The following is a 25,135-nucleotide window of genomic DNA, read 5'->3' as shown; positions in this document are numbered from 1 at the left end:
ACAGTCACAGAAATCACACCCACATTTTATAAATGATAACCGGTTGTTATGAGACGTCATAATCCATTATCAAAGACTATGTTCATAACGTATTACAATCTTAGACTTTGTCTATGACTTAACTTAATATGTCATTGACGAGAACTAATTCAAAGAAATTTACAATCAGCCAAAACCTTTATTACCCTGGCTAAAAAATTAAATAAAACAAGAGCTGTCACAGTATGTGACGAATGCCCCCGAATGTGACATTGACCTATGAACAAGGTCAGTACATGAAAAGTTAAAGATAAAACAAATATGTATGGCAAGTTATTTTAAATTGCCTCTGAACATAAAAAAAATACCACCCATACTTGACAATCTACATTCTTATGTCCTTATATTCAGCATTCCATTGTGAATAAACACTAAGTGTATCTTTCACCTTAGAGGTAGGGACATGGGTCTTGCACGTGACACGTTGTCTTGGTATGTCAAACACATATGTCAAGTTATTTTCAAATCTGTCCTGGATACCAAGACGACGTGTCGCGTGCAAGAACCGTGTCCCTACCTCTTAGGTCAAGGTCACACTTAGGTGTTTATTCACAATCTCTATGTCCTTATATGCAGCATTCCATTGTGAATAAACACTAAGTGTGACCTTGACCCAAAGTATATATATATACTTAAGGTTGACATTTATCTAATGAAAATCTAAAAACATTAGTATTTAAGAGTGTATATGTTTTCATTAAAGAACACAACCATGACAAATGTAAGCAATGCATGTTACCTGTTTTTAGGTTACAGCTACATACCTTAAAAGTTGATCCCGACTTGATAAAGTTTTTCTCTAGCACGTTATCGAGAGCTGGATCCAACTCTTCACCTACATCTTCAATAAGAAGAGGCCGACCGAGAGACAAAGCATCCTCCAGGTGGGTACGGAAATACTTGTGGTTCAGAGATGTGACCTGTGTATGGAGGTAAGGAGTTATCAGACTGCAAAATTATTTATCAAGTATTTTATCACATGGTATACACATACTGTAAATGACATCTGCAGTGGCATGAAATATTGGTAAGTGCATCAACTGTATCTGTAAAAATCTTTGACCTCCTACATTAATTTTTTTGTTTTAAACTCCAAATTGGAAGCATTTACCTGTAATTCCCTATCTTTCTCCCTGTTTTTAATCCAGCTCTTGCCCTGCCCCTGGGGGTCAATGAGGAGAGGGTAGCGTGTGGCCTTGGTGGTGATGATACCATTCTGGATGGACAAGTCATCATTGGGCAGGCCTTGCATGTTCCAATCTCCAATCTAGAGGGGAGGAAAAACAGTTTTAATTCAAAGCATTCTTTGCAATAGATTACATGTGGTATCAAGCAAACAGGCTATCATGGAAGACTGCTAGAGAGAAAATTCAATGTGTACACAACTTTTTTCAATATCTTTTATCAAACCATTACCAGACAAGAAAGTCTTTTTGGTTCATCAAGAAAAATTAACAAAGGGCAATAAATCTGTAGTAAGTAAAGACAGAGTTTTGGTTCCAATACTTTTTTCATTGTGCATTACCAATTATAAAATTCAATCCGGTAGTTTAAAAATTATGCTCTGGGAGGGAAAAAAATACAAAGGAAAATAACTTGGACACTGTGCTTTCTCTCATTGTGCTTTACCATTGTTTGATGTTTCAATAAATTCCACTCAGCAGTTTGCAAGTTATTGTCTGGACAAAAGTTTGACAAACAAAAAACAGAACATGGCATTACCTCTGTAATTTTTGTACAGTATTGTTATTGTTCTTGTACACTGCACTTCCTTTCATTAATGTGCTTTACCATTATTTGAAGTTCAATTAAATTCCGTCCTCAACTTTTCAATTATGCTCCGGACTAGAAGAAAGTAACAAAGGACAGTAACTCTGTAATTAGCCTAAATAGAGTTATGGTTCTTGTACACTGCACTTTGTCTTATTATGTTCTTTCATTGTATAAAGTTAAATTCAATTTCATCCAGTTTTTAAGTTTAGATTTAGTAGTTGTTTGTCCCTTGCTCAGGACAAGGAAAATTGCAATGGACTGACTGACCAACCACAGGGTGACTCAAATTTACCCCATTTAAATTACACTACTCAAGGGTATAAAGGTCACTGAGCTATGAGTCAGATATTTTGACTAAAATGTAGAGATTGAAGGTTTTGGCAAACAGGAGGAAAAAGAAAGATGTCTTTTCAGACTTACTGTAGCATTGTCCACCAGCATGTTGATAAGGTTAAGCTCGGTTGTGAAGGGTATTTTTCTCTGGTACATCTCCTTCTGCCAGTTACCGATGAGCTTGTTCCTGAACTCTTGGTTGAATGGACCGGAGTAGGACAGAAACCCAGTACACAGGAGAACATCACCTACCAGCCTAAAGGGAGAAATATATTCAAAACCAGAGGTTTTTTAGCACCAAATAACTAACAAAAATTGTTATTAATACAGGGTTCGACACTAACGATAGTCCGGTAGTCCGAGACTACCAGTTTTGTGCTCGGACTACAAGAATATTTAAGTCAATAGTCCGTCGGACTACTAGAAAAAGTAAATATGACATCAGGTTATTGAGCATAAAATCTTTATTACGCTTAAACTTGCGTAAAACGTTTTGCTAAAATTTTAAAAAAGCCGACTATCACCGATAAATACTCATTCTAAAGTTTGCCGAAGATGGCCGAGCAGTTCTGGACAACCTGGACTGTTAAGCGAGTTTCGCCCGCAGTTTGTTTAGCCTTTCGATCAATATTTAAACCAGTCTGTAAAATGTCTTTATTTAGAAAGGGAAAAACCATTTTGCACTGTTACATGGTGTATTTTAATCGTTAGTCACATGAAACTCTGCCAGTGTCAGCGAGGTAGATTTGGATTAAAAATGAGGTAGAATTTCTAGATCCCTTGCATTTTCAGTCAGAAACAATGATAGATACGATGTTAGCAAAAACTTGATGGTTGTTACTATTTTTAGATATTTTGAAAATACGTCATGGTTATTTATTTATCGTTTAGAGTATTGTCAAATGTCGGTGTTTTGATATAGCAGACAGAAGGAACATAATGTATGGCTTGTGAAATATTTTAACTGGCTTTTAGAAGAGCAGCTTAAAAAATAATCATACTGCTCAAAAAGGTCTAATTCAGTGTAAGTCCAGACGACGGCAGAAATTGTGTGCGTTAATTTTCGCGCCAAAATGTCGTAACATTTTAAACATTGAAGTGAGGGCCAATAACAATTTTTTTCTAACTCCTAATAAATTAATAAAAATTTGGGAATTAATTTCATTATATTTTTAAAACATTATTGTATGTCATTTTAATAGATTAACAAAGACTACTGAATAGTTTGAAGCCAATATCAATTTTCAAATATTGCTGATCAGTAGGATGTCTGTCATTTGTGCAGTATGTTAGCAACGATCTCGGTCGAGGTGTCAATTGATTTATTGAAGACCATTTTCCTGAAAGTGACAGATTATGGGGTATTTTAGCATGGTTATTAGATTTTTATTCTTGGGTATTTTAGCATGGTTTTTAGACTTTAAGGTTTTAAAATTAAAGGCCAAACATTGTTTTGAAGAATGTGGAAATTTTAAGATTGAGACACTGATAAGAAACATGACCAGTCAAAGGGTTATACTGACAATGTTTTAATGGGAATACTAACAAAACACTAAAGGAATCTGTTGCAGGCTTGCATTTTTTTTGGGACTACCAGAATTTTTGCTGGACTACCTGGATTTCAGATCCAGTAGTCCGAGGGACTACCTTGTGAAAAATGTTAGTGTCTAACCCTGTTAATATATTCTATCAAATTATGCATACTCGCGAAACATTGTGGGCAAGAACCTTTTTAGTAAGAGGCAGAGATTTCTAATATTGGACAAAATTAAACTAAATTGATTAAAAAATATAAATATCTCCACAGAACAAAGAAGTAAGCTGGTCTAACCGTTCAATCTGTGACTTGAACTGCTTGCTCTGTTCTGTCCAGCGAATCTTTTCCCCTCCAAGTCCTCCAATCAGGGCCGAGGCTGCCACCATTCTTCTCTTGCAAGACTCTGCATCATCTAACAGTTCCTAGATAAAGAACATAACTAGAGCTATACCTAAATGTGATATTAAATGACCCCTAGTCTAGATTGGCAAATAGTTAAGTTAAAAGTGACCACATGAACATGCGATACATTGTTGGGTTTGCACAACAGTTGGACTGCAAACTTTGTCCAGAGTTAATCTGACCAAAATAAAAATTAAAAACATACTTGTTTTTCCTTCATTGCCCCATCATAGAGAGCTTGTACAGCATCCAGTTCTTTCTGTTTCTCGTCCAGCTGTGCCTGAGCTTTGTTGAGTTCAACAGAGGCTGCACCTAGTTTTGCCTCTTGTACAGCCAGGTTAGCCTAAAAAAATTAAGGTTCTGCCAGTAAGCTCCACAGAGGCTGCACCTAGTTTCGCCTCAAGTACAGCAAGGTTGGGCTATAAACATAAGGTTCTGAAAACAAATACAAGTCTTTAAGTTTTTCGTCCAGATTGGCCTGAGCCTTGTTAAGTTCCACAGGGGCTGCATCTAATTTCGCCTCTTGTACCACCAGTTCAACCTTGAAATACGATCATGTTAATTACTGACAGATGTGCCTAAGCTCTGTCAAGTTCTTGTGCTGTATGAAATCACATTATAAGACAGTTAATGTTTGTATAAGTTTGTTTGGTTCTTTCAAGCTATTTTTGGTTCTTTCAAGCTATTCACCCTTTGAAAGCTGCACTCTCACAGATTTACCATTTTTACAACTTTTTTTTATTTTTTGTCTTGGAAAGAGCAATTTTTTGCGTAAACATCTGCAGACCAATGATACAAGAATGCTGACAAAAAATCAGATCGCAGATTTTCATATTTCCGTTTGAAAATTAATGTTTTATGGCCTAAACCAACGGTTTAAGAAATATGCATAAAACATCAGTTTTTTAACTTTAATATAAAAATCTGCGGTCTAATTTTTTGTCAGAAGTCTGGTTAACTTGTTTCCATGGATTTTTGCCAAAAAAATGCTCGTTCCAAGACAAAACATATTAAAGTTGTCAAAACGTTCAATCTGTGTGAGTGCAGTGTGAAATATAGCGCTGGGAAGGAGTAATTTTTCAACAAATACAACAAATTTTAATCCTGTGCAAAAATCTTAGAAAATGTCAATTTAATTGGAGTTACTTGGAAATTTAGATGAGAAACAATGTCATTTAGGTGAAATTATTAAAAAAAAATAACAACAAAAAACAGCCAAAAGTGAATGCTTCTTTTAGTTTTATTAAGCAGTATGGGAACCCAAAACTATAAGAGCATTGAACTTATCAACATTGATATTCACAATGCAGTTCAAATGAAATGACAGTTTACCATCAAGAATTAAAGAAACCTTTATGACTCACCTTAAGGGGAAGGACTTCCTTGTTGATTCCATAGAAGAAAGCCATAGCAGTTGCCCACGATAGGAGACCGGCCACATTACTACACACTTTCTTGGCAGTCTCAAGATTAAAATCCTCCATTCTCAAGTAAGGCTCAAGTAGTTCCACTGTTTCACCATTGATTGTGTCCTTAGGGAAGGCAACCAAATTCTGTAGAAATCCTGAACCGCTCATCAGCTATAACATGAAGTAAAAAGGCATATAAAGGATACAGTGTGTGTTAACCATGTTATAAATTAAGTCTTAAATGCTATGTCTGAAGGCAATATATTGCTTCAAATGAAGCAACTTAAACAAAGGTAACTTTACTATTTATTCACCATTTTAAAAGAAACATGGCACAGTCTACATCGCTTACATACCCCCCCCCCCCACACACACACCTTCGGTCTTTTACCAGAGTTTGATTGAGAGTTCAGTTCATTAAAACACTTCGAAAAAAATCTTTTCACAAAAACGCCACCTGATGGAGCACTGTCAAACCATTTTTTTTGGAAACAGGTGTGTCAAAGTGTTTGAGGAAACTAATCACCTAATCAATACCCTGTAATAAAACGAAGGCAGGGCTTTTTAAGCAGCATATATTGCCCTTTTTTTTCTTTTAACGTGGTAATGAAAAAGAAATACACAAACAACAGTTTGACGGCTCAAGACTGATTGAGATTTCAAAGTGTAGAAGCCCTGGTCCCATCCTATGAACAGGCGAATAAAATGAGAGTAATGCATGAAAAAACAAATGCGCAAAATGATTTCAGCAAAAAGTATGTAAATAATATCAGCCATTCTGTGGTTTCAAGAACTGAATTTCTTCAAGACTTCAAGGGGATTTGTCTGATGTCTGATTGAGTTTTTCAAAGACTGCATGAAACTCAGTTTGCAACACTAAACAAACTTACACAAACCACATCTTACCTTTATAAAGATCGGCAAAACTATAAACAAACCAAATTCCTTAAAACAATGGACAGTTAAAGAAGTAAATTTTCATCAATGCAAAAGAAGCACCAAACCTTGAGAGATTCACTCCAGGAAGGTTTTGGACAAGGTCTCTCAGGATCCTGAGTAACTGTATCAATCTTTTTCTGGAACAGCAGCAGCACACAGTCCATGATACGCATGATAAGGTGGGGTGGCTTGCCAAGCTTTTTCACTGTTGCAATGTCGGACGATTTGATAGTCTAAAATTAATCCAATACAGATTTTTGTCAAAAATAGTAATGTTTGGAAATTATCATTGATGCTGCATGGTCATTTATATGAAATGCATATAAATATTAAATTATAATATTAAAGGGACTGTGTCACAGATTGGCACCAAAAAAAGTTTTTTTCTGTAACGAATCTTAGGACAATTATTTAATAGAATGTGTTACGCTTTGATATCATTATTGTAAAAAAAGTACCAAAATGTAAAAACAAATTGTGTCGGAGACCGGGTTCAAACCCGCGTCGCCAAAATTGGAACCCAGCATCTTACTCACTGAGCTATTAAGGCTTACTCTAATCAGGTGACATAATTAACTATACACCTTCCTCGGTAATATCATGTGATAACACCGACTAGCCAATCACGCATAAGGAATGAATTTTACCTGGTAGACATACCCAGTAATCGTTTTTAATGGAAAAATACGAAATAACTGCTAAACTTAAATAAATTGTAAACTATGTGGTACTTCAGTTAGTAAGTTTCAATGCATTGTACACAACGATGCCAAGTTTATGTCATTTTTCGACATTTTCTTTTTTTCCCCGCTATTTTATCATCTGTGAGACAGCCCCTTTAATTTTAAGTGATGCTGAAAGCATATGAAGTTTTATAATAAGGCTTGTTCATTGATCATTGCCATCAAGAACTCTTGATGTCACTCTTTTCTGATAATTGGACAAGGATCATGTATAATTGACAGCTTAAACCATAACCCATTTCAAACAAGCTTACTGTGCCTAAGACTTTCAAAAGACAAGGCTTAGTAAAAACCTTGAGCAACAGTTTACTGCTCTATTGCTTAATCTCTATTACCGACCCTCATCAACTACCTGTAGAGCTCTCTCGGCCTCTGCGAGGGCCGGTTTGGCTGCCTCAAGCTTGCCTTCAGCATAATCTTTCTCAACGTTGATTTCGTCTACAAGGTTCTGGGCCCTGTCCTTCACTACCTGTACTGAGGCCTTCACCTTCTCAGCTGCAGTGGCACTGGCTGTCACCTCCACTAACACCTGCATCGGCATAAACAAAGTGTATGCTCCCAGATGGGGTACACATTTGGAAAGGAGAGCAAATATTCCTTTTCAAGTGATTTATGTAAAATATCAAATAAATTTAATAAGGCAAAAAAAAGGGTGAAGCATCAACACTTAAGTCCAATGTAGAGAGTATATGTGTCAAGTATTTTGAGATCATTAATATCATATGTATAAAGTTTGCACATATTATGCCCATCATATCAAAAAGAAACAAATCATATCCTTTTTCTGGTAAGAAACCTCAAAAATCCTAAAAAAGTAAAATAAATTCCAATTTGCCCTTCCAAATTGTTTGTGTCTAACACATATGATGGGCATAATATGTGCAAACTTATTTGGAATAGGAATGTATAGAAAATGGCTACCCTTTAAACTCCCACCCCTAAATGTGCACATTTTCTTGAAATTAGGTTGTTTGAACATAAGCTCTGCATGATGTCCCAATGCAAACTGCACAGTACAGTTATAACTGCCACCATGCAAATCAGGTGACCACAGATACAATATCTAATCGGTCAAGATTGTAAATAATCTTTAATTTTAAACATTTTTTTTTTTAAATTTTAACCCAAAAGCAATAATGAATAAAAATTATTAAATAATTGAAATTTGATCTATTCAATCTATATAAAACAATCAAAAAAAGAGAAGAAAAAAAAAATCCCCCCAAAAAGTTGATTCAGCTGAAATCCAGCTACTCTCTCATGGTGGCAGAGATTTATTCGGCTTGTCAAGGGAGATCACTACGAAGAAGATTGGTGTCAGCAGAGCATACTAAGCGGCAACTAGTACTTATATTTTCTTAATCAAAATTGTTTGCCATAATTTAGTTTCCAGTTACCATGTATCTTTAAATGCAATTATTGGATGTAATTCACTAGGTTGATATTACATGTATATCAAATTCCTTTCTGAAATAACTCATGTACCTTGTCTGCCTTTACATTAGCCACAGCCAGATCTTTCTCTTTAACCACAAGCTCCTTAGACAGTTGGTCCACTGATACGCTAGCCTCAATGAGCTTCTCCAGACCGGTGTTCATACGTTGAGCTAGCTCTCCTATCTCCTCATGCTTCTGTTTGTACAGTGTAATGTAACCATCCAAGAAAGAGAGGTAGGATTTGGGGGTCACATGAGTCTGTCTCCGGAACCTGTCAAAGGCAAATGTCATGGACAGATTTGCAAAATCTGTTTGGCCACATGGTTACTGGTGATAGTTTTGCTAAATTTACAATAGACAGAACAAATATGACTGATATTGCTTTTTTGATGTCTGCATAATGTAGCTGTTGTTGTTCTTGTATTAAATAGCTAAACTTACTGTGTTATTCTTTAGAGGGAATGATGTTACTCTGAAATTCCTATTTTGAGTACCAATTGAACTTTTTTTAAAAACTACTTGCATAAAGGTAATCTCAATACATCAACGTTGCACCTTATACCCTTGACATACAAGAATGCAGACATAGTTTAATATTGTTCATGTGTTTTACTTCAAAAAATCTTCCCAAATAAATCAACAAAAAACTTAGTTTTGACCTACCTTTGGAAATACTCTACACACACTGAAGCCACGTTGTCATGCACAACCCCCATATTGTTCACTAGTTGTTGCTTGATCTCAGGTGAGCACACCACATCGAAGTTGGACAAGAAATGGTTGGATACAGCCACAAGAGCGTCACGAGGCCATTTACTAAACCAGTCCATCGTACAACCGGAGATCAGACCCGGGAACTTGAGCGATCTGTTTCGAAACTTCTCTCCTACCTGAGAACAATATAAGAAATTTTCCAATTATTTTTAAGAGATTGTACAAAATTAAGTAAAACATGGAACAGCAATAGAAGACAGTGTTAACTAAAATTATTGAATGCTGTATTATGTAGCAATAAGGGGAATATTTTTGTATGTGATCAAGATTTTGAATACATTTTAATATTTATTCTTCCTCTGACAAAATAAAGGATCCCTATTTCTTCCGTGACTTTATGCAGGAACATACCCACTGAGCATTAAAAATGTTCAAGTGTGCTCCTAGCATTAATTATGTTTGTAAAGATCAAAATAATATTGTCAAACAGTGTAACACAATTGCTGAAAGTCTTACTGGTGAAAAGCAGAGTACACAATGTAGGTTATTTCTAGCCCGTGAGATGAAGTAGTCGTACAGGGTTTCAGGTGTTGGAGGCCGGCGGGGAAACTCCTTCTTCATGATCGGAATCAGCTCCTGGGTAATCTCATCCAACTCATCCTTGGCAAACAGATTAGACACCTGAAAATACATGGGTGTTTTTTTTTAGGAAAAACACATTGAAAGAAGATACATAACAGCACAATTTTTTCAAGTGGCGTGTAAGAAAAGTGAATTAATCACCTTTTCAAAAATGCAATTCTACAGATTATTCAGAGGTCTCCAGTAAGATCCTCACATGACTGCAATCAAGCTTCATAAATTACTGAAGAACACTCACAAATGCCAATACTACAGGACTTGTTGAACATTTTGATGCCCAGTGCAAGTGTAAAAATTTGGGCTTGTTTATACATAAGTCTAATTCTGATAACTGAAATGGTGAATGCATTGATACTGAAAAAATATGTAAATGTGTCAGTAACAAGCTAGATGCTTATGAAACTCTACCTCTCCAGAGCTGAGCACATTGTTGAGGTACTCTAGGAAGGCTTCGTCCTTGATCTCATTGTCTGTGAAGATGAAGGTGATTCCGTTACCCTCTCCACCCGCAACTCGGTACAGGTACTTGAGATCATCCATGAGATTGCTCACACTGTACGTCCTGAAATATATCACATTCAAATTCTTCTATCAGTTCAATCGTCAAAATTAGCACAGGCTTGTACACCCTTGCACTGGTAAAATGCTTCACTGAAATTCATGATTTTAAATCGCAGGGGTTGTTTAGATTTGGATGCAAAGCACTCATTTGTGCATCCAATAGTCTAATTCCAATGACTGTCAGTGACTGATTTCTCTCATTCATCCTGTGGTGAAGCAAACACATTTATCATTGTTATTAATTGGACAGTAAAATTTTAGCTTCCTTTCCACACTGATAATTATTTTCCTATTTATCAGAGTTTAGCAATTAAAAAGAAGAAGAATCACTTTCCAAACATTTAATACTTTGTTCATAATAATAATTCAAAATTGAGTTTAACATTCAAAGGTTAGTTTTATAAAGTTCCAGATCAATGTCCACCTGGTACAAAAAATTCATTTATATACCAAACAGAGCACCTTTAGAAATGGTGTAAATATGCAGCAGTAAAATTTGAGTCATTCTTCACGAACAGCACCGTTCAAAAGAGCGGGGAAATTAAAACGTTGCAAAGAACGGTGCAACTTAACGCTCCAATGTATAAGACAAGCATATCGAAGAAGCAACAACATTTATCATACATATACAACTAATAAATCGTAATATTTGCAACACTATCCATTTATTTCAGTCAAGAGTCATAACTATTCTCTTACTTAGGGCAGCCACATGATATACAAGGTGCACAACTTTACATGCTGTTTAATTCTGTTCTCTGTTCAGTTTTCATACTTGCAGAGATATGCGCTAACATGATTTCATGTGGGCATCAATAGAAATGTTCATTTTAATTATACTTTTTCAAGAAAGGAATACCTGCTAAGTGTAATCTGGAACATCTTGTAGTTAGCTATAAAGGAAGCTAGCCTCGTTAGGGACTGTTTGCCTGAACCACCCACACCAACAAGCAAGGCATTTCCCCGAGGTGTCCGGATGATGCGTGAGATCTAGTGAAAATGAAACACGAAAATTTAAACACTATAATGATATTCCTGTGCAAGTTAACAAGGCAGTATCCACAAATGTATTCATGTTAAACAGCATTGAAACACATTGGGTAGGAAGAGCACATTTAGTTTGCATGCATTGTAAGTTTCTGACTTGTTGAAAAGCTTAATTATTCTCTTTTCAAAACAATTGGCTAGTATATTGGTTCCCTAAAACAACAGTGGTCTCATGAAAAATGACAATCTTCATTCACATAAAGTACCTTGATGAGATGCACCATTGCATCTTTAAAGAACACAAGATCCATGGATCCTCCTCTCACAGTCTCATTATACTGGATCATGTTCATCTTCAACTTCTCATTCAATATCTCAAGGTTGTACACCTGATAAATCAATAATGATAGCTAATACACAAATAATATTTGGTTACTTTTTTCACTGATAAAAATAGTAAATGTATGGATATAACCCTGAGCCTGAATTCTATATTGATAATTCAATTTTAACACCTGGTAATTGATAATAAAAAATGAAGTACCTAACCTTGTTCCAGTGATTAATGTGGTGAGTGATATTGGTGATTTACATTAATAGTCTGATCATGTTCAGTGTTCAGGCTGCCGGCCAAAAAGGAAGGTTCAAATGGCAATTTTTGGTCAGTTCAAATTTGGAAAAATAAATAAATATTAAGTTGAATAAGTAGGAGCTAGTTGGTTACTGAACTGTTTGAGACAGTTCAACCGAAATTTATTGAGAACCCTGATGTTTCATCAAATAAACTTAGTACTTTCGTCACTGATACAGAAAGATGCAAGGAACCAGCTTTCCCCTGTCATATCTGATGTGTCGCCTGATTGTCTATTATTTTTCTAGTAAAGGTAACATCAACAATTAACTTTTATATACAGGCCTCAAAACCAATAGGTGTAATATACCTCCAATGACCAATGAACATACTCAATTTGAAGACTCTTCAACAACACATTCAAGTTAATGATCAGAAACAGAAGTATGATGGGATGCCGGATAAAGATACACGTATATACATGAGTCTTCTATGCTTTGCAGGCTACAGTATCATATATATATATATGAAAAAGATAATTTCAAGAATAAGGCAGGAGTTTTTCCAGCTACTTTGGTTAAAGGACACTACTCAAAATTGGGAAAATTATGATGTTTCGCATCAATTTTGGAATTCAACGACGTTATTTTTTTTTTCTATAAAATTTGGTATAATTTTGAAAAATGACAATTAAATTTGTGTAAGTATTAGAACTGTTAAAATACTGAGTTTACATTCCCCAAGTTTTTTTAATGGGAAATTTTTTCTGTTGAATGGAAAAAAAAAGAAGACTGTAAACCAACATACAGTCTCATAGATCTTGGGAGCCTCAAGTACTGCATCCTCTGACTCCTCTCCTGTAGGTTCAGGGGCCTCCCGTAGAAAGTCCACAAAGATTGGCTCTTCTGGAAGTTGGGAGAGGTATTCCTCACCAACATTATTTTGGCAGATGCTGGTCATCGCTTTCTCAAACCACTTCTTGTCTTCAGCGTTGGTGAATCTGGGAAGCGGTTATGAAACTTTTATGAAAATATTGCTAGTTTTTAGTGATTTAGAGAAAAGTACCATTTGCTATTCTTTGTTAGACAACAAACTTTCAGAGGCCAGGTTGCACACAAATCTACTGATCTACTTTAAGATTAAACCAAAACCATCAAACTTGAGCTCACCTAGGTAAGAATCATGTTACTTTTGAAATTTGCACCTCTGCAAATAAGTTCTTCTTATTATATGATAGCAAAAAATGAGTCCTGAGGAAGAAGGTTGAATGGTTACAAGGAATTGAGTATCATTAGCAGGCAACCACAGTTCATTTTAAATGTTTTTGAAAAAGTTCTTTAATTCAGTTTTACCCATCTATTCTATAATCCTATCACTTGGCTTAATTTTGTATTTTGATCTGAATTCTTCCACAAGATCAGTCTTTGTGGACAACTTCAAAGATTCATTTCGCAGACTATGTAACATATATATATGTGTATATTCTATACATTGCATTCTACCTGTCAGCAATGACCCTGGTACACTCATGCTTCCACAGCCCCAACGTGGTTCTCACATCTCTACACTCCTCTCCTTTAACTTTCAACATGCCTTCCCAGATACGAGACAAATCTCGAAGGTTGAAGATGTAGTGAAACTTTGCTGGTGTAGGCAACATCTTCACCTGGTATGGGCAAATATAAGTTTTTCATTTAATGATAGTCCTTGAATCAAACTTTAAGATACTTTTCGTAATGTTAAACCTTGTAAGCTACTTTTAAACAAAAGAGAAAAGTTTTTGCAATTCAACAATTTTAAATGAAAAAATTCAGTCAAAACTCGCTATGTTAATCTTTGATATCTTGGTTTTCAGGTGGAGTCAAACTTCTTTGCTGTATCAATATATTTAATTCCCAGCCGTCCAATTTTACAAATTTCCTACATATACAGAGTTTATGTCAAATGCAGAATCAAGCTGAAGGTGCCAAGTTTTCATGATGGTTGACAGAATGTCACTAAATTAGTATTAGCAAATTGTTATAATTGGTGTGAATGATTGAATTTGTTTGTTTATGTATTTATTGCACAAGCAAGTGTCAGAAAAGACTGATTTTAGGCTTATATATAATACCGTAAATGACTGGTTATTAGACGCACTTTTTTCCCTCAGATTTTGATGCAAAAAAATGTCTGCGTATAATACCCAGTAACAATTTTTTGAACTTTTTTTCTGAGGTCAATTTCAAGCCGAGAGTTTGTTTAGATTTATGTAGAAAGGGATGTTACTCGCGTCATATTGATCGAGTATATACGGGTTAAAACGGCAGTTGACGATCGGGATACGGTATATCGTAAGACGTTTATAATTTCAACAAAACTATTTTTCGATTAAAGTTACCGTAATTCACCTAAGAGTTTGGACACTCTAAATATTTGGACACCCATAATTATTTCCCAAAATAATTAATTTTGCGTACCTAATTTTCGGACACCCAAAGGACATCAATCATAACTTTCATAGTTACCAAGTTTCACAGACGAAGATTATTGATTTTTATCTTTACACTGCCTGGCTAGATTACCTAACCGTATACACCACTGTGACAATTTAATTAGTTACTACCCATCCTAAACGATTTATTGCCTGTTGAAAAGGAAGTGTGATATATTTATTTGAGGATTAAACAAACAACAAGGGCAATCAAGGGATTAAAAAAACATCGACATGGCATGTTTGTAAAATGATCTGCCAAGCTTTCAAACTTGTACCACACTTATAGACTATATGAAGCAATAATCGTACAGTTATTTATTAATCCTGCATAGCAATGTCCATGCTCTCCACGAGATCCTCGTGGGCATAACTGTAAGTTATGTGACGTCACACAGTGTGACTCTTTGATCTGAAGCCGATAGAATGTGTTTATTCAGTTCAGTGCATGTATAAAATGGTGTTTTAATTAACTTCATGAAGGATTTACACTTATAGGCGTAATAAATAAGTTTATGACCATTGATTACTACGGATAAATTAATAAGTGGTAAAAAGCAAACATGAAGAAAAAAGGCAGGTTAAACAAACATGTAAATAAAATGTAAAAATGATAATTTTCTATGTATTCGGAGAGCGAAAAAAATAATTAATTTATGGTGTCCGAACTCTTGTGAATTACGGTATTCAATATTATTTTGAATAATAAATTAAATTAAACAATAATCAAACTTACATAATTATAAAAAGGCAAAGTTGGGCACTGTCAAAATATTTTTTGCTTAACATAACTTTTCATTCTCGACAGTATGGTTTTAAAGATAACCATCGCCATTTTCACGAAAATATTTTTTTTTGTCACTGTCAACAAACATGGTGGCTGAAAATGCCGGACGATTTTGACATTTTTTCTATGCGTCTTTTAACCAAAAACATAGATTAAAAGTTTTTTTCTCGGATTTTTCACAGATTTTTTCCCCTGCGTCTAATACCCCCTATCGTCTTATACCCAGTCATTTACGGTATATAGAAAGATTTAGAAATTTGATCAAAATTCCCAAAAGTGAAAATGAAATTACGAAGAAATTTTTCTACAACTCATGTAGAAAACAAACAGCCTATAATTTAAAACCATTGTAAACGAATCATGCATTTTATTCTACTGTATGTTAACAAAATGTGCTTAAATGTATTTTTTTGAATGTTAGGCTATCATCTTTTAATGTGCTATATTGCTGTTCATTATATCATGTATGTGCTTGTATTTTATTTGAGTTACTATTATCATTATTATTGTTTAAATAAAGTTGTCACAAAGAAATTCAAATTTCAATTTCAATAATAATTTTGCAGTTTTCATGACGGAAACATATTACAAGACCTGTTCAATGGCGGATGTAAATATCAGTGTGAACAGAATTTAAAATCCAACGTGTTGCATTTGGTGCTTTATTTTTGAATTTTGTATGCAATTGTTGTTGTCTCAACTTTTTCCCGAAGGTCCAAACAACTTTGACATAACAAGTTTCGACAAAAGCATGAATATTAAATTCAGAGTATTCTTACAACAGTTTCTCTAACTTTTTTTACAATGCTTGCAAGGGGACTGAATTGAAATGTCTTCCTGCTGCATTAAATTTTATTTTTGAAAACAACTACAATTAGAAGCGCCGCAATGTGACAAAACCAGGTTTTTGTTATGGGCAATCAGAAATTATAGCCAATTAATTTGTTGTATGAGCAAGTTCAATTTGCAGCTTCATATAAGCTATATTCACACTAAGATTCATCACTATCCATCAATTCTAACTAAGTTGTTGGGCAGAAAAACATTTTTCTATTTTTCGGAACAGTGACTTTGACCCCACCTCCCAAGTTAGCTCTTCACATAAGCTACCTTCGCTTGAAGTTTCATCAATATCTATCAATTCTAACTAAAGTTATTGGGCAGAAACCATTTTTCTATTTTTAGCAACAGTGACCTTGACCCCCCCCCCCCAAAAGAAATTCCAGGTTTGCTTTTCACATAAGCTACTAGTACCTACACACTAAGTTTCATCAATATCTATCAATACTAACTTATGTTATTGGGCAGAAACCATTTTTCTATTTTTAGTAACAGACTACCTTGACCTTAGCCCCATCCCCCTCAAAAGCAATCCCAAGCTAGCTCTGTACATAAGCTACCTACACACCAAGTTTCATCAATATCGGTCAATGCTAACTAAAGTTATTGGGCAGAAACCATTTTTCTATTTTAAGTAACAGTGACCTTGACCATTTTTCTATTTTAAGTAATAGTGACCTTGACCATAGCCCCTCCCCACTCAAAAGCAATCCCAAGCTAGCTCTTCACATAAGCAACTTACACACCAAGTTTCGTCAATATCTATCAATGCTAACTAAAGTTATTGGGCAGAAACCATTTTTCTATTTTTAGTAACAGTGACCTTGACCTTAGCCCCCCCCCCCCCCTCAAAAGCAATCCCAAGCTAGCTGACTTCCCATAAGCTACTTCTACACACCCAAGTTTAATCAATATCTATCAATGCTAACTAAAGTTATTGAACAGAAACCAATGTTTGACGCCCGCCTGCCCACCCGCCCAACGACAATCTCATTCTAATAACCTGGTTTTCGTTGAAAACCTGGTTAATAAAAAGTTATGATGGATGGTGTGTATGTAATTTCACTTGTCCATGTATTTAACTTGCCTTTGTAGCTTGCCAGAGGCTCCTAGTAGCAGGAACAAGGAGTTTTGTCAGCTCACACACCTCTGGTTCAAACCTTGTAGGACAGAAGTAGCCACATCCAATTATTCCTGAAATGGTAAAATTTAAAGTTCCTAAATGCTTCCAGCCTTGTTAGACATATGTTTATCTCTATGAAGCATTTAGTAGCAGGTTGGAAACAAAACCAAGTATTTCTTTTTAACCTGAATCATGAAAGGAGTTCAAAATATTAGTTTCAAACATCGTATTTATAAGTTTAGGCTTTTTTCCAGGCATCTGATGGTCAGATATTCTGACCCATTCCAAATAGTTAATTCCTCAAATCCATGCAGAATTCCTAAATTTGACTTGTTAGTCCTTGAATTTATATTTCAAGTTAAGTAATAGTGCAGATAAATTTTCACAAATTCAGGTGAAAAAAATCAATTAGTTTTCATAAATATTGTTGAGATTCGTTATATTAGATTAACGCAAAGGTAAAAGTTTTCAACGCAAAAATAGCACATAATATTTGAGTACTTTATGCAAAGCTACAATCATGAAGGTCTTTTTCATTTCATAAATACAATGAGCTCACCAAAGATCTTGTCGATGGAGTTGTTGGAGGGAAGTGTACAGTTGAAGATACAGAACTGCCGTTTGAGCCTCTCTGGTATGTCATTCCTGCCCCCTCCAGGATGGATCATGGCTGCTATAAATTGTAGGTCAACTATGGAGATAAAGTCTCCGGGTTTGTCCAGGCTGTACATGCCATGCATCTCCATCATCTGCCGTGTGATCTCATTGGTCACCTAGAATAATGGTACTATGAACAGAAAGTCATGATAAAGGGCCATAACTCTTCAATGAATTAGCTACAACTGATGGAAAATGTGTTAATTATCGCTGACATTTTTGCGCGAGTATCATTGTTTTCATTTAAGATAAGGAGAAGCAACTCTTATCAATATAAATATATCATTTTTGTTCAAAGAAATTGATCAGTTAGGTGTGCATGTAAAGAAGACAACAAAATCCCCCTGCCATGTCAAACAAGAGTAACATATTTCTTCATAAAAGCAACGCTGATAATTAAAGCATCATCTATAGAATAATAACCTACATAGGAGCTGATCCCCCTATTTTTGAATTTCTAGAATACTTGTTCGCTACTCTAATTTTTGGTCCGTTGTCTAACAAACCAACCAAACCTATGGTGACTCCAATACACCTTCTTCATAAAAGTGTCAACCCATATTACATTTTTGATAGAAATTTTTGGTCTTCTAACCCTAATTGAAGTGAAGTTGGGTTAAGGTAGTTGTTTAAATGGTTCCTCTAATTAGAGTAAGCATTTATTAACATCTAAATATTTTCTAACTGACCTGATCTCCCCATTCATTAATGATGGGCATGTTAATATCATCTACGAACACTGTCATACGTCTTCCACCTGGAGGGCCATATGTACTTCCCATACGCTTGTCAACATAGCTTTCAATCGTTCTCTAAAAGAAATTATTTACATAGTTAAACCTGAATATATTACCATTTGAAAGTCAACCAATATGCATTTGTTGAAATTAACACAATCTAGCAAGGCATACATTGGTAAAATCCTTATTTTAAATTTAAGTTATATAACAATGATTGTTAAGAAATATTTATTTACTTGTCCAGCTCGGTGATCAGACCACAAACCAAACCCATAACTCCCTAAGCTGAGTAGCCATGGTGAGATTGGCGCTAACCACTGTGCTAAACTGGAATCAGCCTTGCTCAAAACAGAGTTTATATCATTGTTCTGGCTTCATTTAACCAAGTAGTGATGAAAGAACTTAGATTGTATACAAATTCTGATTGAAAGACTGCTATGTGTTGTCTGTAGTTAACATTTAAACAGGCAATTTCCAGATTTGATGATTAACAGAAGCCCAAATGACATGTGCTTCATAAACCATTTAAAGCAGACTGACGGTTATACCTGGAACATGCAGGGAGTTGATGCGGAAGAGAAGTTGAAGCTCTTGCCAAGGTGGACATCTGGATTATACTTTGCCATGTTACCCTTGATCATAACTGTTTTGGCTGTACCAGGTTCTCCTATCAGCAAAACAGCCTGCAATGCAAAAATTGTTTGAAGTTGTTATCAGTCAACACATTCCAAGTTATGGCAAGCATTTATGATGTCATGAATACAAGAATGACAATGTCATACAAACAACATGTCAACCAATGACACTAAAACTGACACAATCCTTGAATTTCTTTTCTTCAAAAAATGAGCGCATTCACTTCCAGCAAAATAATTTTCACTTTCTCAAAACCATTTCTCATTCAGAAATTTTCAGATGTGTAGTCAGGCCCTTTGACAATCAAATTTTGTGGAAGCAAAATATAATGGAATGTATGACAGTTAATCAAAAGACCAAAACACTGCAACCTCTTGTATGATGTGTGTACCTTGTATTGCTTGGCAATGGTGTCAATAAGGAAGTTAGTCCTGACGTTATCCACATTGGGAACGAGGATGGAGCTGAAATCTGGTACACTGTCAGCAGGATAGAGATATTCATCTACACGATGCATCCAGTGGATCCATTCTCCTGGAAAATGTTTCAAACTGATTCTATCCTTACAATGTTGCATTTTTGCAGGAATAAATAAAGAGGTTTTGCCATGTTTTCCCATTTAATGTCACACAGAACCTTTTTGCTTCTTCCCCCTTGCATGTAACCATTACAAATTATTACCCTTAGAAAACTGTTTACTTTGTTGATTTCAAATCCATTTTGCGTACAGCAATTTCTCAAGTTAACAGTTTAGAAAAAAAACTTCCAACATAGCAGCAGACATACCCTTCTCATTGACAAGGTACTCAAACATGGTTTCATCATCCTTGATGGGTGGAAGAGATGCTACTTCATTATCCACCATAAATCTCTCCATCTTAGCTCTGTCTTCTAACTCAAGAAGTGCGCCGAGACTCCACATGATGGCAAATATGAATAGTTTTTCCAGGTGGTGAGCTGGCAGATTGCCTTTGTCATCTCTCTTAGGTATTAGGCCCTCCAGTAAGTCAGTGGCCTGAAATGGGACTTATGTTAAGGGTATTTCTCTAGGAGTTTTTCAATACTCAATTCAACTATGTTTAGGATGTCCTAGGGGTGCACAGAAAGATGGAAATGGGTGTCCCTAGCCTGAAAAAAGGCAGAATCATGGTCTGTTGTTTTCAACAGTAACTTTAATTTCTGAAATAAAATGTTCTTATTGATAATACCTATGTTGTAACAATGGAGTCCCTAACAGGAAAATTGCAGCAGTGACTGTTGTTTTTCAGTGACTCAAATTTTGGAAATTAAACGTTATTGATAATACTGTTTGGAGTGATCACGGTAAAACACGTCGTGTAGGTTCATACATAGAATAACAACAAAACAGGAAGTTACGTTCTGTTAGTGTCATACATTCCGCGTATTACGTCACTTCCGTTCCTCGCGTTACATCGCGCCAAATTCCCAACAAATACATACATTACAGGGCTGCTAAACTCAATCGAGTATAGTGTACTGTATCCTTTACCTGCCTGATCTGGGAGAGTGTACACCATCCTTTACCTGTCTGATCTGGTTACACTCCAAGATATCCATCTTCATGTTGAGAGTGAGGTTCACATATCGGTACACATCATCAAATACCCGGTCAAAGAAGCCATACAGCAGATCTCCCTCCTGAGCTGTACGCGTCTTCAGCCAACCCTGACAGTACAAGTCATATTGTTGATAGTTTAAGATATAAGTAAACCATGAAAATATATATATTTCAGAAGATCACAAGTTTGTAGAGTAGATCGATTTGTTATATTTTATTTGATAGCAATAATGTAAAACTCAGGTTACGGGAAACCTTTGTATTTGATTGAAAGTGTAAGATGACTTCTTTCTCAAATTGAACCAAATATCTTTACGAGATGAATAATCTGACACACCTTTTACAGTTATAAGACAAATCAAAAACAAAGTCATTGATTATTCTTTTATACCTGAAGAATGGGCCTCCAGTCCAATGCAGAGCTGCTCATGAACACCATACCGTTACGTGACACAGTGGCAGGGGAGGCATTGTCAATGTTGTGCACTTCAAACACAATCTTACAATTGGGCGCCATTGGGATACGATCACCATTGGCCAGGGTGAGAGTCTTGTTGTCGTCCAACACAGAGTTGAGGTTCTCAATCCAGATAGCATCTACTGGTCCGTCAAGGACAAGCCAGATGTGTTCTCCTAAGTAAACATACAAACCATCAATGAATATGCAGTTTCTTAGTTCACAATGGCATGTATCACATATTAGTCATGATGCAAGATCACATAATCTTCCATCACAGACACATTTCCATTTAAAAACTTATAACCAGTTCTTCAAACTTTGCAGGCAGCGATAAGTGTAGAGCCCAACAATTAATTTAAGTAAAATATATTGTTCAAGATTTAATATAAAGCCGCTAAGAGTTTTACAATTTTCAGGCCAACAAGTGATATAAGGATTCAGTCATCTCAATCAAAATCATAATTTCAATTTCTCCCATCTCAGATAAGTAGATCCAATAATTTAACCATGCTAGAAATTCTTATCTTGGCCATGGGCAAAGATAAAATGTCCGTATGGAACTCCTATTTAATGGTCACCACATTGTTATTACCTCCCTTGTTGAAGACTGTCGTCTACAGCATCATGGAAACCTTGTCTTGTGGCAATATTTAGAACGCTAATTAATTACTTATTGCTTCAAATGTCACCATAAAACAGTTTTCACGCACCTTTCAATGAATAATGCTTCACTCTCCTCAGAACTATTTATAGACCGATTTGACTATTTACATCCAAGATAACCATGAATTATCGCATATCCATACACAATTATTTTCACTAAGCACAAAAGAGTTCCAGCAAAAAACATATTTTTACTTAACTGTTAAACTGAGGTGGGAGAAAAAGCATCTCGGTAAACCTCGTTTCCGCAAAACACCCTACGCTCGGGTCGGAATGAACCTATCTTACATTCTCGGCCATGGAAGATACTTATAGTCTGCAGACTGTGTATGCATCAATAACAACATGCCACTACCTTACTGGCCCATGCCTAACCTTTTTTTGCCTTCAGTGTCCTTCTCCAGAGTGTTGAGAAGATTCCATCAGTCCAATCATTAGTCGCCACATCGAGTCGCCCAAACATCTGTGGGGCTGTGATGGCCTTGGGGTTCATTTTCATTTCCCTGTGTGGAGCCCCACAATCAGTCATAGCCTTCATCAGTACATGGATACAGCAGGATTTGCCTGCTCCGCTAGGGCCCAGAGTCATCATGCCGTGACGCACACACTGTGTCTCGTACAGCTGAAAGGTTTAATGTAATTCCCTGTTATTTGTCTGTAAGTCTGAAGGATATACACAATTTCTTGATTCTTGATAAAGCATTTGTCATTATCACGGTGAGTTCAGAATGTTTAACCCTTTAGCGCATGTAAACGAGATAGGCCGACATAGCTCATTAGCAGATGTAAACGCATCTGGCCGACCCTATACACTACTGGATGTATACGCATCTCCCGCATATTATGACATTTCAAAGAAATGTTACAATTCCATCTTGAAAATGCATTCACAGATGAAATAAAATAATTTTATATTTCATCATTGACACCATTTATTAGATAATTTAATTATCTATAAAAATGTATTCACATAAAAAAGATTTGTAAACAATTATTTGGAGCAATAATGATTTTAAGGTCATACTGCTGTATTCATTTGCTCATTTTCAAATATCCTGAAAAGTACCTATGCAGATAAGGCCAACCTTAAAAAAAATCTTGTTTGGAGTAACCCTACCCAGATTTTTTAAGGTAGGTAGGTAGGTAGGTTTTTTTTTTTTTTTTTTTTTTCTCCAGCGACAACTGGATCTTGTGTACAGTACATTCACTACATAACACTAGTTATTCAAGGCATTGTAATAAACTTTTGAACAACAAACATCTTAACTTCTGATCCTTTATTTTTTTTAATTTCAAAGAATTTCAATCTACTTAAGACTGACACAGAGATGAACTCAACAAAACAAACTTATGACACTCAAGATAAGCAAACGAAAATGTGAAACAAATTGGTTTACATACAATCATACTGTTGCAGTCTCTGAGGGCTTTGACGAGACCGTTATTTTTGACATTTTTTCGAAGTTGTCGTAGTAGCTCTCCGGGATTGTTTCATCATTCTCCATTAAAATATCAAATACATCGTACCATGTGTAGTCGACATTGAATTTTCTTACAAAGTTGTTTTTAATTTTTTTATTTAAGTAATTTATTGTCACACAAAACGTAATTTCGTTCGGTTCACATTCGACAAACTTGCAGTCAGCCATGTTTTCGAAACGCTCATTGCGATCAGCGATAAAAACCGAAGCTCTACGAGTGTGTCTACAAATCGAAAAGAACCGAAACAGAAGAAAAGAGCAGAAACAGAAAATAGTAGCGGAAAGGCGTTGAAAAAAAATTCGCGGATCAAAATGCCAAAAAAAAGTTGGCTATCAGTAAGTTGGCTATTGACTGGGAGGTGTAATCTGGCCACTTGTCTATGTGCTAAAGGGTTAACATAAATCTTTACATGACCAAAGATAGTCTAGAAATGCTTTCTCAACAAGAAACAACAAACATTATACACCACTATAGGGTGTCAAAATATTTAATTGAAGTAACTGACAAATCTTTAAAATTGATATTACCACAAGTCATAGAAGTCATATACAGTGTGTTATTAGAAATATCTCAATACATGTACTATAATACTTACCTGTACGAATTTGAGGTTACATCAAGGATTCACAGTTAATAAGGCTGGCAGCCTCTACTTTGTTAATATCTGCTTTTGAAGCTCTATGTACAGTACATTCCTTGTGGAACTACCACTTTCCGTTTTCCTCGTCGAATTTTCGTCATCGCGGACACGACATCAAATTTACCGAAATCTGCTCTCCTCGGCTTTTTCACTCGTTCACACTCCGAAGCTGATCAGTAGACTGTATAATTACAATGGCTGCTATCTCGGAGTGAAAACACCGCGAAATTCTGAGGAAACCGATAAGAATCTCCTACTGTTCATGTATCTAATTTTGTTAATTTATTTGAACACTATTCTTATATTGTGTTGTTTCAATATGTTTCAGACTCAACTTGCACATAATATGACTGGTAATCTTTTAACAGCGTAAAAATTCAATATATATGATGATGTTCATTTTTGACCCAGTTCTAATTATATTTTACTCATTTGACTTTTGTCCCAGTATCTTAAAGTGATGTAAACCTTCTGTTTGCTACGTATATTCCATTAATTTCTTTTTATTATTCATTAATTAATTAGACATTTTAAACCTCCAGTTTGATAAAAACAAATGCATTTTTCGCAATAACAAACATGCCAGATAACCAAAAGCTGAATTATATTCATTTAGAGAAGGAAATAGATTACGAAAATATATTCATACAGATGTAGATTAAATTGGCGTTTTTTAAACCACAGAACATGAGTTATACCTTCATACTTTTATATCGCCATATATAAATTAACAATGCAATTAAAATATTTTCTGGAATGAGGAAAAATGACTGATATGTATCACAAAAGAAATAGTGACAGGATAAATATTCACACTTGCATGTACATGGTACTCAACACCTTCATAACTCCAATCCAATTTAGTTCTCAACAATTTAACACAAAAAGAGTATGACATAATAATTATAAACAAACAAACACGTGGTGTTATATCTTAAACATGTGGATATCAACAGGCAATTCACGAG

General features: G+C 35.4%; 1 protein-coding gene across 1 annotated transcript in view; it reads right to left on the bottom strand.

The window, feature by feature from the left end:
* LOC128230224 (dynein axonemal heavy chain 8-like) overlaps nt 1-25,135 on the bottom strand; it is a 63,023-nt gene that overhangs the window by 13,369 nt on the left and 24,519 nt on the right. Inside the window, exons 27-51 of the mRNA XM_052942320.1 lie at nt 22,421-22,667; nt 21,314-21,555; nt 20,889-21,029; nt 20,130-20,358; nt 19,735-19,877; nt 19,256-19,390; nt 18,657-18,779; nt 17,870-18,083; nt 17,275-17,381; nt 13,590-13,753; nt 12,895-13,087; nt 11,783-11,905; nt 11,389-11,519; nt 10,377-10,530; nt 9,843-10,007; nt 9,276-9,502; nt 8,661-8,883; nt 7,528-7,704; nt 6,498-6,665; nt 5,449-5,664; nt 4,290-4,427; nt 3,977-4,104; nt 2,233-2,401; nt 1,151-1,306; nt 804-959 (exon numbers count right to left, since the gene is read on the bottom strand). Coding sequence (XP_052798280.1) covers nt 804-959; nt 1,151-1,306; nt 2,233-2,401; nt 3,977-4,104; nt 4,290-4,427; nt 5,449-5,664; nt 6,498-6,665; nt 7,528-7,704; nt 8,661-8,883; nt 9,276-9,502; nt 9,843-10,007; nt 10,377-10,530; nt 11,389-11,519; nt 11,783-11,905; nt 12,895-13,087; nt 13,590-13,753; nt 17,275-17,381; nt 17,870-18,083; nt 18,657-18,779; nt 19,256-19,390; nt 19,735-19,877; nt 20,130-20,358; nt 20,889-21,029; nt 21,314-21,555; nt 22,421-22,667 — 4,269 coding nt within the window. The remainder of the gene's footprint in view (nt 1-803; nt 960-1,150; nt 1,307-2,232; nt 2,402-3,976; nt 4,105-4,289; nt 4,428-5,448; nt 5,665-6,497; nt 6,666-7,527; nt 7,705-8,660; nt 8,884-9,275; nt 9,503-9,842; nt 10,008-10,376; nt 10,531-11,388; nt 11,520-11,782; nt 11,906-12,894; nt 13,088-13,589; nt 13,754-17,274; nt 17,382-17,869; nt 18,084-18,656; nt 18,780-19,255; nt 19,391-19,734; nt 19,878-20,129; nt 20,359-20,888; nt 21,030-21,313; nt 21,556-22,420; nt 22,668-25,135) is intronic.

This window comes from Mya arenaria, chromosome 1 (assembly GCF_026914265.1).
Source record: "Mya arenaria isolate MELC-2E11 chromosome 1, ASM2691426v1".
Lineage (NCBI taxonomy): Eukaryota > Metazoa > Mollusca > Bivalvia > Myida > Myidae > Mya > Mya arenaria.
The sequence above is the reverse complement of the archived record's forward strand: the minus strand, read 5'-3'. Positions and strand labels throughout refer to the sequence as shown.